Consider the following 13,534-nt stretch of genomic DNA (forward strand, 5'->3'; position numbering starts at 1 on the left):
CAATGCTACCAGTTATATAACTTAAAATTCACCCCTTCCTAATTTTCCCTCATTTTCTTAGAAAAAAGCATCAACGTTGCTATTTATTTCCTAGCTCCACCAGTTATAACAGGATGATGGGAATATTTTTCCTAGAATATTCTTGCTAGAGTTTTTATTACAGCCATAAGAAAAAAAAAAAAAAAACGGCTTCAAGGGTATGAATATGGAAGCTGAGACATATTTCAGGCACAGGGCCCATAGGGATCTTCACAGTGTACGTTAACCTTAGTGATCTAAACCACTGGGTGTTGGGGTTTTTTATAATTCTACAAAGCATGGTTTTTTTCCAAGCCTTCTGAAAATAGTTTTAAATTCCCATTTGGACAGTTTGTTTTTTATGGACATAGGCAATAATGTTTGACTCAAAGAATTTGAGTTGCTAGAGATATAGAAAATAATGTTGAATTTAAGTATTTCTAGTACTGGAAATTAAGTAGATGGAAAACAGTGGAAGGGGATGTCATTATTAAGTAAAAGATTAAAAGTTTTTAAAAAATAGTTTGTCCATTATTTTAAAAGTCTGTATATAAAACAAGTTAATGCTTGACCAAGTGAAATCCAACTTAAAACTTCTACAAATATATTCACATATATATATTCAGTTTTAATTTTTTTTTTATGTTGCCTTTTAGATCTGGTGCTCCCTCTCCATTAAGTAAGGTAAGTTTGGTTTTCTGTTTAGGGGGTTCTTTGTTTTTCGCTTTTTACCATTTTACCATCATAAAGTGTACAGTTCGGTGGCATTATGTACCTTTACACTGTTGTACAACCATCCCCACTATCCATTTCCAGAACTTGTTTTTATCTTTCAAAACTGTAACTATACCATTAAACAATAACTCCCCACCTCCCTCTCTCCCCGAGCGCCTGGTAACCACCATTCTACTTTCTGTCTCTATGAATTTGATTACTCCAGGAACCTCATATATGTGAACTCATATAGTGTCTGTCCTTTGGTGGCTGGTTTATTTCACTTAGCATGTCTTCAAGGTTCAGCCATGTTGTACCATGTGCCTGAGTTTCCTCCCTATTTCACTTAGCATGTCTTCAAGGTTCAGCCATGTTGTAGCATGTGCCTGAGTTTCCTCCCTTTTGAAGGCCGAATTATATTCCATTATAAGTATATACCACACTTTATTCTTGCATTCATCTGTCAGTAGATATTTGGTTGCTTATATCATTTGGGTTTATGAATAATGCTTCTGTGAGTGTGGGTGTACAAATATCTATTTAAGTCCCTGGTTTTGATTCTTTGGGGGTATATACCCAGAAGTGGGATTGCTAGGTCGTATGGTAATTCTAATTTAAATTGTTTGAGGAAAGGCAAGTTACGTTTTTATGTATCCTCCTTTATATTTGTCTCTAAGTCCAATGTAGTATAGTATATGCAATTTAGTCCTTTGTTTGGACTAAATATTTTTAAAGTTGGAGAGATTTTCATGTATTTATATTACAGCAGACAGTAGAATGTTTTAATAGTTGTAAAACATTTTTACATATTCTAAATCAGAGTCCTATGAGATGGGTAAGCATGTTTCAATGGTAGAGAAAGCCACTGTAATTGGGTGTCTTTCCACAAATATGCCTTTTAGACAGTCTACTATAATAACCTGAATAACTCATTTACCTCCTCATCTCTTTTTTACCATGTGGAAGGACAGGATTAGGGTTATTAGTGACAAGAGTATTTACTTCTGTAGGTCTGTAGTTCACATTTACCATTGTATTCTTCAGACAAAAATCTAATAGATGTGTTTTTTCCTCTATGACAAATTTCCATTATATAATTGCTGTCATTACAGATATTCAAGGATATCATTATAGCTGCACTGGTGATCTCCAGACACCATGTACTATGCCAGTGACGGGTTGGCTGACTGCCTAAGATCCCCTCAGGGACCTTGAAAAATCAGTCAAATAAAACAAACAAGTGAAAAGCTCCATTTATTCTGATATAAGGCCAGGTTTAAAACCATTATGTCTATGTGAAAAACTCCAATACATAACTGCTGAGTAGAGTGTCATAAAATTGTGGCGTCCTTTGGGTTGGTCTGTTTCTACATTTTGGCCAAATTGAATTTTACTGACTTTTTCTTTTTGTAATAACAGATTATTTGGGTTCTGTTTTCCTTGCTCTTACATCTCCTCAGAGCTTGTTGTTCCAAGGCATTTTTAATGGGCTTCTGTAGAGTTTCATTTTTTGCATTTATGTTGATAATATTTATTGCTGTCATTAAGTTCTCAATGTTTCATCAATATCATTTTTCTAAACTTATTTACATGTATTGGCTTTTAAAAACCTTTTCTTAGAGGTTTTCTCATTGTTCCCAATGGATGACATACAATTAGCTTTAACTAGTCCTTTCTCTTCCATTGATCATGTTTTGTATTCCATTTGGAAGATTTGGATTTTTGTTGAAGAGAGAGGTCTGAGTTGATATTTTCTGATCAACAACATCCACACCGCTCTTGTGTCCACCTTTCTTGAAGTGCTGAATGCTTAACACTTGCATATCTATTGAATTTTGACTTTTGGATTAGTTATATTCTTGGACAAACATATTATTTAAGTCTGTAAATTTCTGTAAATTTCTTATCTCCTCAGGTTTTTTTTTCAAATTTTTTTTTAAAAACTTCCTTTAAGTTTGGTCTGTTTGAAGTCAGATGTCCAGTTAGGGGAGTATCTGATAGCCCTGGCTTGGTCTTGGTCTTCATGAATTTTACCTGCTGTTAATCTCATCTCCACTTACAGAACTAAGTATCAATAGATTGTTTTGAAATGTTCTATTAATCTTTCTCTTGTGAATGCATGAAGAATTAAATATACCAGATGAAATTGTTTAGTTACAGCAACTAAATAAAAATCTTTTAATATATTATTTGACTATTAATACCTCTTCTTAAAAAAACTAGTCCAGAAAAATAAATACTAGATTTTATTTTTACTTTTTTAGTTTTATCTATGTCATATTAGTGATGGGCTATAGTCACGATATCTTCAAAACATCAGTGACTTGAATCTTGCTTGGGAATCGTTCTCTTCCAACTGTGAACTATTTTGCAAGTTAGATTTCTGGATTTGAAAGTCATCTGACAGGACCTCACATGAAATCTTTTTAGGATGACAAAACATAATGACATTGTTTTTTTTTTTTTTTTTTAGCAATTATTACAATTGATAATATTTGAAATTTTTTGCAGCTAGTAAGATCTTTCCTAATAATTTTATGTTCAAGAAATATATTTAGCTTTTATTTTAATTAATGAATGGAAGTCATTGCAATGTTAAGCCAAATATTTTATCATTTTATATGTTACATTTAAAATTTGTAACATGTTTTAGCCAATATTGATTATTTATTACAATTATTGATTTCAAATTTTATTGAGCTTTTTTTTTTTCCTCCACAAAGAATTACAAAAAAAATTTCTGGGCATGTCATGGGTATACAAAAAAAAGTCCTGTTGCTCGGTGTCCTGTAGATTCATATTTGACTCAAGTGCGTTGTGTTGTGCATCTTCACTTTCAGTCTTCTCCAGCCACAACTGTTACGTCTCCCAATTCTACACCAGCTAAAACTATTGACACATCCCCACCGGTTGATTTATTTGCAACTGCATCTGCGGCTGTCCCAGTCAGGTTGGTTAATAAATATGCAGTTATGTTTATTAGTATTTTATTAGAATTTGGTTTTATTTTTATGTGCTGTACCCAAATGATTTCACCAAAGGAAATCTAATCCTAATACTGTGATACGTTGGGGTTTTTACTACACAAAGTACATTGTTTTACTCCTGTGCCTCTTAAATCATTAGAAAGACCTAAGCTATAGAAATCACCTTGGTGTCACAAACTGGGAAAGGAAATGGAAGAATGATACACACAATTTTTTTTCTGAAATTGACTGATGTGGAAAGTGTTTTCTAAAATTAGTTTCTTCTTGTGGGAAATTCAAAAGATATTTTTAAATGCTTTAAACACACACACACACACACACACGCTAAACTTGGAATTGTTAGACCAGTTATCTAGTGCATATGAGGAACTCACACTCTGATGGTAGGAGGAGGCCTTCGGGGTATTCCTAATCAGTTTTTATAGCACCTAGAGATCAGAACAGTAGTGAGAAATCGGGGGATGACTGTGTGTTCTTTGAAATCTCAGGCCACCTAAAATCAATCCCCAGCTCATAGGGGTATCCTCAAATAATAAATTTAGGTCAATTCCTTAGTTCATTTGCCTTAAGAGGATTCTAGTATCACTTTGTAGTATCTTTGACTCTGATTATGAATGCCCTATATTTGGAGACTTGAACTTTGAGCAAGAAATCCAAGTATTGTACCCATGTTAACCCATGCTTTACTCTCTACTTGCTTAGTTCTGCATTTTATAATAGCAAGCTTGGTATAAACAAGTCCTTTCTGTTACTGTTCTAATATAAATCGCTTCTTATAAAAGCTTTAATATATTAATAATAAATATGTATTCCTTTCCTGTTATTTAGTCCAGTTGTATTTATGAAATGGACATCAAAACTAAGCAATGCTTTCAGTGGTTTTGAAACTACTTTTTAAAAGCAGCAGAATCCTTTCTTCAAAAGAATATAACTTGGAAATCTAATATGTAAAAAAAGATAAAGATGAAACTGCTGTTTATGAAGGCAGGTGGGGAACCTGGGACCCTAATGGCTTCACACCTTGCCTGGTAACCTTTAAGCCAGTTCTCCTCAAATCTGAATGTACATGTGAATTGCTTTGGCATCTGATTAAAATGAAGATTCTGAAGTAGTAGATACAGGGTATGCCTGAGATTTTGCATTTATAACAACGTCCCAGGATGCTGCTACTTTGAGGTCTATACTTTGAATAGTAAGGCTGCTCCTTGGAGCTTCTACAGACAGAGAAGCTTTGAAAAGCACAGTCTCAACTGAGTAAAAATAAAAAATGCAGTAGTCGTTTTAGGTGAGTCCTCTTGACATTTGTCCTAATGCTTTCCCTCCCCTTGCCCCAGGGAGTATGTTTTTATAATTAGTACAAAGGTACTTTATAGGGCCTGATGTTCATCTTTTGATGATTAGACAGCACTTTTGCCTCAACAAAACATTGATATATTATAGTCTAATGTAGGAAAAAGATAAATTAGTGGTTAATAATTCTCTTTAGTGTCCTTTGGTTTACAAATAAATTCTTCTCAAGACATGAATTTTTTTTCTATACAAAAGATTTTGGGAAATAGAGAAAAGATAACCTCAAGGTTATGATTTTGATTTCCCTATAGGGTGCTTCACATAGATCAAGTCCAGCCCACTCTCTGTTTTTGTAAATAAAGTTTTATTTGAACAAAGACCTGTTGATTTGTTTATGTATTGTCTATGTCTTAATCTCATTCTACAATAGCAGAGTCAAGTAATGATAGAAACCAACTGGCCCTCAAAGTCTAAAATACTTACCATCTTGCCCTTGACAAAAGTAGTTTGCCAACTCTTGGTATATGCTATATCTCTACACTTTCCAAAGTATTATTCTTTTATTGCATTTAAAATACCTAAAATCTTTGATGATTTCTGCATGTCTTTATTCAAAAACACCTTTATGTTATAAAATTTCAAAATCTGATTTTAATGTTTTATTTTCCTTTTAGCACTTCTAAACCATCTAGTGATCTCCTGGACCTCCAGCCAGACTTTTCCTCTGGAGGGGCAGCAGCAGCCGCAGCACCAGCACCACCACCACCTGCTGGAGGAGCCACTGCATGGGGAGGTGAGTGAAACCAGACAGCCTTGCCATTTCTCTATTCATTTTATTTCATTGTTTTTACTTAGGCCATAATTGTTAATATTTACCTTTTGATTATCCAAAATGGTGTTAGCAACTTGGAGGGAAAATGCTAAGAATGGCATTTATTTATTGAAATATATATTGAGAGAGAGACAGAGAAAGTGCCTATAATACAGTGAGAATGTTCAAATAGTCATATAGTTTTTATTTTAACTATTGCAACAAGGAAGTTTTGTGGGTTTTTTGTTGTTCTTTTTTGTTGTCTAGAGACTCAGGCCTTAGAGGATTGAGTATAACCCTTAATTTATGGTTACTCAAAATTAGCATTTCTAATTTGGTTTGGTCAGGTGTAGCCTCCTTCCTGGATTCTTTTAGGCCTGAATTGATTTTATTCACATTGTATTTGGCTTCATACAGTTGAAATCTTTTTACATTCTTATTTGTACCAGAAAAATCCATACTTAAACTGATTGACTGAAAGGAATCACATCTAAGCACTTGATTCCCATTTTATTTATGGATCTCAGGGAAAAAATCAGCCTTTTACAAATATTTGATTTAAAACATTTAATATTAATATAAAAATTAAAGTGATTGCTTCATAATGCTCAAAGCTGCAAAGAGTTGGTTTTAATGGATGCACCAAACTATCAGAATAAAATTTTCAAAAAGTTTAAGACATGCCTTGTACAACTATAGAAGCAACACAAATAAAAGACTTAGTAACTCACTAATGAGGAACCAGTAAGATGATAAAGCTGTCTCAAAGAACATTTTGAGGAACTGAGTATTTATAGGTATTTTAAAAGGAATGTTAGAATAAGATGGCTAGGTTAGACAGAAAGCTGTTAATGTTCTATCGGGTAATAAAAACCATAGCCTTGAGGTTATCTTTTCTCCTATACAGAGATTATTTGCATCACTAGCAGACAAGATCTGTAACAACTTAACATTGCAGAATCAGAGCCTTTAATGCACAATAATAACTAAGTCAAATGAAGTTATATTTCTCTAAATAATTAAATATCCTTTGGTGGTCTTGTTAAACAGTGTGTCAGTATAATATCAAAAGTCCTATCTGTAATCTCTTGATCTCATTTCCAAGTTATTTTGGTAACAAAAATAAGAGAAAGATAACCAGTTCTGAAATAATGTTGCTAACTATAAATAAGAACATTTAAATGTTGGCACATTTCCATTTTAAATATATAAACCTTACCCTATATTGAAATGTTCAACTCCTAAGGCTACAGCTGTCAATTTTTAAGATGAAATTGTTCTTTCAGCTTTATTTAACTTTATTAAATTTCAGTTGGTAAAGGAAAGTATTGCTGAAGAGGTTTTATAAGAGCATTCTTTTTTACTCATGTTTTTATTCTGAGCTTCATCACTGATTATTTTAATTTGCTAATAATTTATTTTCATTACCTTAATGTCTTTGTTAGAAGTTTAATGAATAAACAGTGAAACTGTAAACTAGTCCCTTTTCCATATTCCCTGGCATGAAACTGAGGATAATTTTTATCTTTTTAAAAAAAATTTTGACACCAAAAGAAGAATGCCAAATAAATAAAAGGAAAAAATAAAAAATAAAAGGTGAAATTTTGTTGAATTGCAGTATAACATTTTTATTCATATTCATCTCTAAATACTTTTTGCTAAGACACATAATATTGTAAGGAATTGATTGTAATAACCAATTTCATTAGGATACATTTTAGCCTTTACTAGTTAGAAATATGTAACTATTGATGATTGAAACATTAAAATATCATTAGACATAAAAAGAGAAAGCAGAGCAGTATGGTTTTAGCCAGGGCTGTACTATATGGACATGTAGATCGTGCATTGCTCAAAGGCAGGGCAAGGAGGCTGAAATCCAGCCGGAACTCTGTAGCCAGGCTGTGAGCCTTTCTCATTATCCTTGAGAAAGAGGTGCTTTACGTTTTCTAATCTGTCTCACTACAGAGAGTACCTGTTTTTTCTTTTTAAGATATTATAGCTTTTATTTTAGAATATAGCTTTTATTTTATTTTCAAATTTTAACCATAAAACAGTAAAACAAACTCACTGGTTTACCAAAGACAGTTGGATTTAAAAAACTGGGTACAGTGGCTCATGCATGTAGCTTCTGAGGAGGCTGAGATGAGAATCTCACTTAAGCCCAGTAGTTGAGAGTCCAGCCTGAGTAACGTAGTGAGATCCTTTCTCAAAAAAAAGAAAAAAAAAAAAAAGGCAGTTGGATCCACATTATATTTCTGACAAAATGGGGTCTGTTCACATGGCTAAACATCAATTGTCCCAATAGGTAAGCTAATGGGCCAAAATTTGGGGTAAAGCAGTTTCCATAGTAGTTTGATTTTTAAAGCATATTTTTATGCTTTTTTCAATTATTTTAAATGACTATATAAGGTTAAAGTTTTTTTTGATAAACACATAAGATTCGTTTTAAAATAAAAACTAAGACAGTTCTCAAGTTACAATGAAAGCTAGTATTGATTGAGTGCTCCTTCTGTGACAAGTACTATGCTGGTCATCACTACACTTACACAAGAAAGGTACTATCTTTAACCTGCTTAAAATGATAAATATGTGAAAACCATGTAAATTTTCTTACTTCTTTTTTTTTAACTTTAGGTTCTGGGATATATGTGCAGAATGTTTGTTACATAGGTATACATGTGGCATGGTGCTTGCTGCACCTATCAACCTGTCATCTAGGTTTTAAGCCCTGCATGCATTAGGTATTTGTCCTAATGCTTTCCCTCCCCTTGCCCCAGGGAGTATGTTTTTATAATTAGTACAAAGGCACCTTATAGGGCCTGATGTTCATCTTTTGATGATTAGACAGCACTTTGCCTCGACAAAACATCTACAACTGCAACATTTCATAGCAATAGAAAAGTCAGCTTTGTGGGGAAATGCTAATAAAGAAATTCTCTAATTTCTAAGCAAAATAGTAAAAATTATAAGACTTTAAGAAATTGAAATAAACTTCTATAATTTGGCCAGTAGATACCCAGTCATGGTTAAAGGTGATGCTAAATTGTAACAGATATGTGTTTGTTCATTTGACTAAGCAAAAATAAAAAATTGTTTTCTCAATCTTGTTTGATAAGATCAAGCCACTTCTATTATTGAAGCATATTTGAATTCTGTATAACTAGGCAGTAAATTATAATCTCTAAAAGTCTATAAGCCTAATTGGATGGTCTCATTTCCAAGGACCATAGCCACTTCAGATGTCTCTAAATTTTTCTTGGAGGTTTTAGGTACTAACACACATTTTTATTTCAGGGGACATATTGTAATGATAGCATTTTTTTCCTGTTGGTGTAAAGCAACCAAATTTTAGCAAATTCATTTTAGTAAATTTAATTTAAATTGTGCATGTAAGATTTGGCATTTCTACAGGCTGGCGATGAACCCAATCGGCTGAAAGAATACAGAGGATTTTTTAAATCCTCATCTTTGGCTCCATAATAGAGAGAGTGTTTTATTTATTTATTTATTTATTTTCATGGTAAATTCATGTTGCAGAAGCACAAATAAGTGTGTGTTGTGTGTCTGTATATTTCAAACATGGGAAAACAGTTTCTTTTTATATATGCTTAAAGTGAAATTTCTACTTTTTTGAGAAATATGGGATTACTGCCAGAGTTTATTAGAATTAAAATTATTTACCAACATGTATTTGAAAGCTCATCAATATTATGTGATCGTATGACTTTGATGTCTTCATGTATAAGGTTAGCTACAGCACAAGTAGTTTTGTGACCCATTTGCTTGTTAATAAAATCTGGGGTACATGTCTATAGGTGAAACTTGGTCTAGAGGATCTCTAGGTCCCATCTAGTTTGACAGTTCCATGATAATAGGTAGTATATTTATGTTTTTAATGACAAATGGCGTAAAAGACACATAAAGCTAAGGTTTTTTTAGTTAGTGCCTTATCTCGCTTGGACATTGGTATGGTTGCATGTTTCAACTTTAGCTCTTATTTATTCATATGCTGCCATGTAATGGACATCGGTAGACCTTTTGGGAGAGGGTGAGTAAAGCTTTGTTTTTAAACTTCCATTTTGACAGACTTCTGTGTGTAACAACTGTCCTCATTTTGATCATTTGGAGTCTGGTATATCTTTTGTCCTTTGCTTTTCTTCTCTCCATTTGCTCTCTGTCTCTGGTGAAATATAGATTCTTTGGCTGCACTTTCCTCTGTTCCCTCTGAAGCACAGATTTCAGATCCATTTGCACCAGAACCTACCCCTCCTACTACAACTGCTGAAATTGCAACTGCCTCAGCTTCTGCCTCCACTACTACAACTGTTACTGCTGTCACTGCTGAAGTGGATCTCTTTGGAGGTTAGTTAGTCTCGCCACTATTTTCATGTTCCTTTCAGGATTGCTAAAATTACTTGGGAGTTAAGGTCTTTAAATTTTTTTACGTTATGTAACAGCATGTCAGAGTGTTTAAGTACTTTTTCAATGTTTATTCATGTATATTTATCTTCACTTAATTCATCAACTTTCTCTTCACTTAATTTTAGTAGTTTTATAGCAGAGATTTCAATGTATCTGGCCTATTTGATTTTCAGGTTTTTTAACATTAGAATTCATGTTGCTACCTTCAGAACTCCTGCCTTTATGTTCCCGCTCTCTAGTGTCTGTGTAAAAGTGGTACCAAAGCTCTCTGTCACCTTTAGGTTTATTTAGCTTTTTGGTCAGATTAGAAGTAGCCCAGAGAATATTTGGGGAATGTAGGAGGAGCAGTACTGGCCTAAGTTATTTCTTAATATTTAGGGCAAAAAATAAGAGTAATTCAAGTTTGGAAGTCTCTGAAGAGAGTTTAGGGATGTGCCTGTTTTTAGAGCTTTAAGCTTGTTCTGTCCAAATAAAAACTTGGATCATCTTTGGTTTTGGAACTCTGAGAAAACATCTGAAGTAGCACTTGAAAGGCTGATTGAAAACAGATTTAAGTCAGTCTTTGAAATGATTGTCTAAAAATATGCTTTCCATGGAAATGTAAATTCTGACCCACTAAAATATCTTGGACTCTGCCAGTATAATATGCCCGGACCTGATGAGCCATGTGAAGCCGGTTTATTCATATATGTATCCCCATCTGTGTGGTGCTAATGTCCACACCTAAAGAAGTTCTTACATCAAACACATACATCAAGTGATGTTATAGTCATTATAGTTTTGTATATCTTCATTACCATATAACATCTTTCCCAGGGCATTTTGAGAATATGGTAAAGAAATTGGAGGAAGAAAATGGTGAGAGCAGGAGAGATTTGGCAGGCTTTCGTGTAATCAATATGTACCCCTGGAAACATACATTTAACACACTGTCACCTACCACTCTGCTACATGCCATGCTCCAGTCTCTAAGGTTGGCCAACATCATCCAAGACAAGGAGCACTCCACTAGACACATCGTTGTTGCCACTGCTACACAAAAGACATTTTCTGCTGCTTTGCTGTACTGTCGTTCCTATTACAGGAGAAACCTGTTTGTAAAAGAGTAGGAGAGAAAAGATTGCAGACCCTTGAATAAAGAGTCACCCATGGTCTGGCGCAGTGGCTCACGTCTGTAATACTAGTACTTTGGGGGGCCAAGATAGAAAAATTGCTTGAGCTCAGGCGTTTGAGATCAACCTGGGCAATATAATGAGACCCTGTCTCTGCAAAATAATTAAAAACTAGCCAGTTGTGGTGGTGCACACCTGTAGTCCCTGCTACTTGGGAGGCTGAGGCAGAAGGATTGCTTGAGCCCAGGAGGTGGAGGTTACAGTGAGCCATGATCATGCCATTGCAATTTAGCCTGAGTGACAGAGCAAGGCCCTGTCTCAAAAATAAAATTAAATTAAAAAGAGTCACCCACTATAGAGGGTTAGGTTTTCATTTATGCCCCTATATCCTTTGAAATCAAAAATTTTAATTTTAGCTTACATTTATAAAATCAACTTCCTCTTCCTTCCACAAATCTAAATCAGGTGGGAAATAGAGTTTGTCAAAGTTGTTTAGGCCTGACTTAAGGTAAGCCTCTTGACCTCCTTTGGCCTCAGTTCTCCCATCTATACCATTGGAAACTTGGTCTAGAAGATCTCTAAGGTCTTTCTAGCTTGAAAGTTCCATAATAATAATAGGTAATACACTTAATAAATGTTTTAATTTAAAATTTATCCTTCCCCCACCCTCTGTTATTGGTGTGGCTATGGGTAGTTTCTCATAGGCTTATCTTAACAGAAAAAAAAAATGTTAGGAAAATATGGACAGGATGCATAATAATTTTGTGCTGAAACATTTCTACACCTTAGCTGTTTAGATTTTTGTTTTCAGTCCACTTATAAGGAGCTGATTACCTCAAAGAAATCAATCAAGTCTATCTTACTTCCTGCATAGCCCTCTAGAATAATAAAGACTAAAGTTATTTCTTTGAAATATTCTTTGCACCATTATGCTGTTTTTGTTCATTTATTTCTGCCTTGACTATATTCATCAAGTAGAAAAACCTGTATGTTTAGAAAATTTTCATGATGGCATTCTTTATAGCTTTAAATATAAGCTTAAAGGAGGAGTACTGCAGAGAATCATGTAACTTACTGCCAAAGAATGAGACTGTTCTTGTGATTTTATCAATATCCTTTCCAGTCATCTAGCTGAGAAATGAGTGTACAATGACAATTACATCTGAAAATCACATCATAATTATTCTATTGATCTGTATAGTTCTATAACTATCTCCTGGCTTCTGATAGCTATAAAATCTCTGTCCTTTATGTTCAGGAGTCTATATATGTCATTATCTGTTTTGTGATTTTCAGTGATTTTCTGTAATTTCTTTCATGCCCTTCATTGGTTTTTAAGAAATTATTCAGAGATTTAATTTTTAATAAAAACCTAAGCTAAAATCTCTTTGGCCATTTTGTGTGACCATTTTTTAAATACTTTGTCTCTCTACAATTGACAAGTAGTAGAACTCTAGAATAATTAGAAAAACAGTTATGTTTTGTTTAACACAGCATAACTTTACAACTTTAAAACATGCCTTTTTGAGGTCCTATGCAATATGTATAGCAACTAAGTAGATTTCTTTAGAAAGAAAGCTTAATAGATTTTAATTTCAGAAAGATGGCTATTTAATTTCATCTCTATGACATATTAAAACTGTTAATGTATTTAGTACTATATTTAAATTATAAATTTTGAAAATAATAAATGTCTGTTATTTTTTAAAAGAAATATTCTGATTGATACACAAATAATGTTTTAGTCCTTTCAATGTAAGTAGTTCATGTAAGTCATTAAAAAATTTTTGTCAGTACATTATATTTATTAAATGCTTCATTATTTAAAGTTAACTTTTAAGAAATGAGATATTTTTATGATCATGCAGAACAGGATTGCAAGGCAGTGTTATGCTTTAAAAATTTAGTAAAAGTTATAAATATTGACAAAAATAAAAGATAAAATCCTTAAAAATAACCTATTTTATATTGATGCAAATTTTACTAACAATAGCACATTGATTTGAAGAACACAGGGTTTTTCTAAACACTAGAATGCTAAATTGATGCTAATTCCTCTGCACACCAACAAAGATACTCTTTCAATCAGCTGTGTCAATTTGTGAGCAAACCTTCATGAGGTTAGTAGTCTGCAAACATTAAACCAGGTGGCTGGAAAACCAAAGAACTTACCTCAA

General features: G+C 33.4%; 1 protein-coding gene across 14 annotated transcripts in view; it reads left to right on the plus strand.

The window, feature by feature from the left end:
* The window catches only part of SNAP91 (synaptosome associated protein 91), a 158,907-nt gene that overhangs the window by 100,824 nt on the left and 44,549 nt on the right, over positions 1–13,534 (plus strand). For 12 of the 14 annotated variants that reach the window (XM_033235534.1, XM_033235532.1, XM_033235536.1 and 9 more), the window contains 5 exons: positions 675–702; positions 3,573–3,682; positions 5,684–5,802; positions 9,857–9,871; positions 10,018–10,185. In XM_033235534.1, the coding sequence (XP_033091425.1) occupies positions 675–702; positions 3,573–3,682; positions 5,684–5,802; positions 9,857–9,871; positions 10,018–10,185 (440 nt within the window). The remainder of the gene's footprint in view (positions 1–674; positions 703–3,572; positions 3,683–5,683; positions 5,803–9,856; positions 9,872–10,017; positions 10,186–13,534) is intronic. The other 2 variants (XM_033235539.1, XM_033235543.1) reach the window with 1 other exon arrangement.

The sequence above is a fragment of the Trachypithecus francoisi genome, unplaced genomic scaffold (genome assembly GCF_009764315.1).
Source record: "Trachypithecus francoisi isolate TF-2019V2 unplaced genomic scaffold, Tfra_2.0 Lachesis_group15, whole genome shotgun sequence".
In the NCBI taxonomy this organism is placed as follows: domain Eukaryota; kingdom Metazoa; phylum Chordata; class Mammalia; order Primates; family Cercopithecidae; genus Trachypithecus; species Trachypithecus francoisi.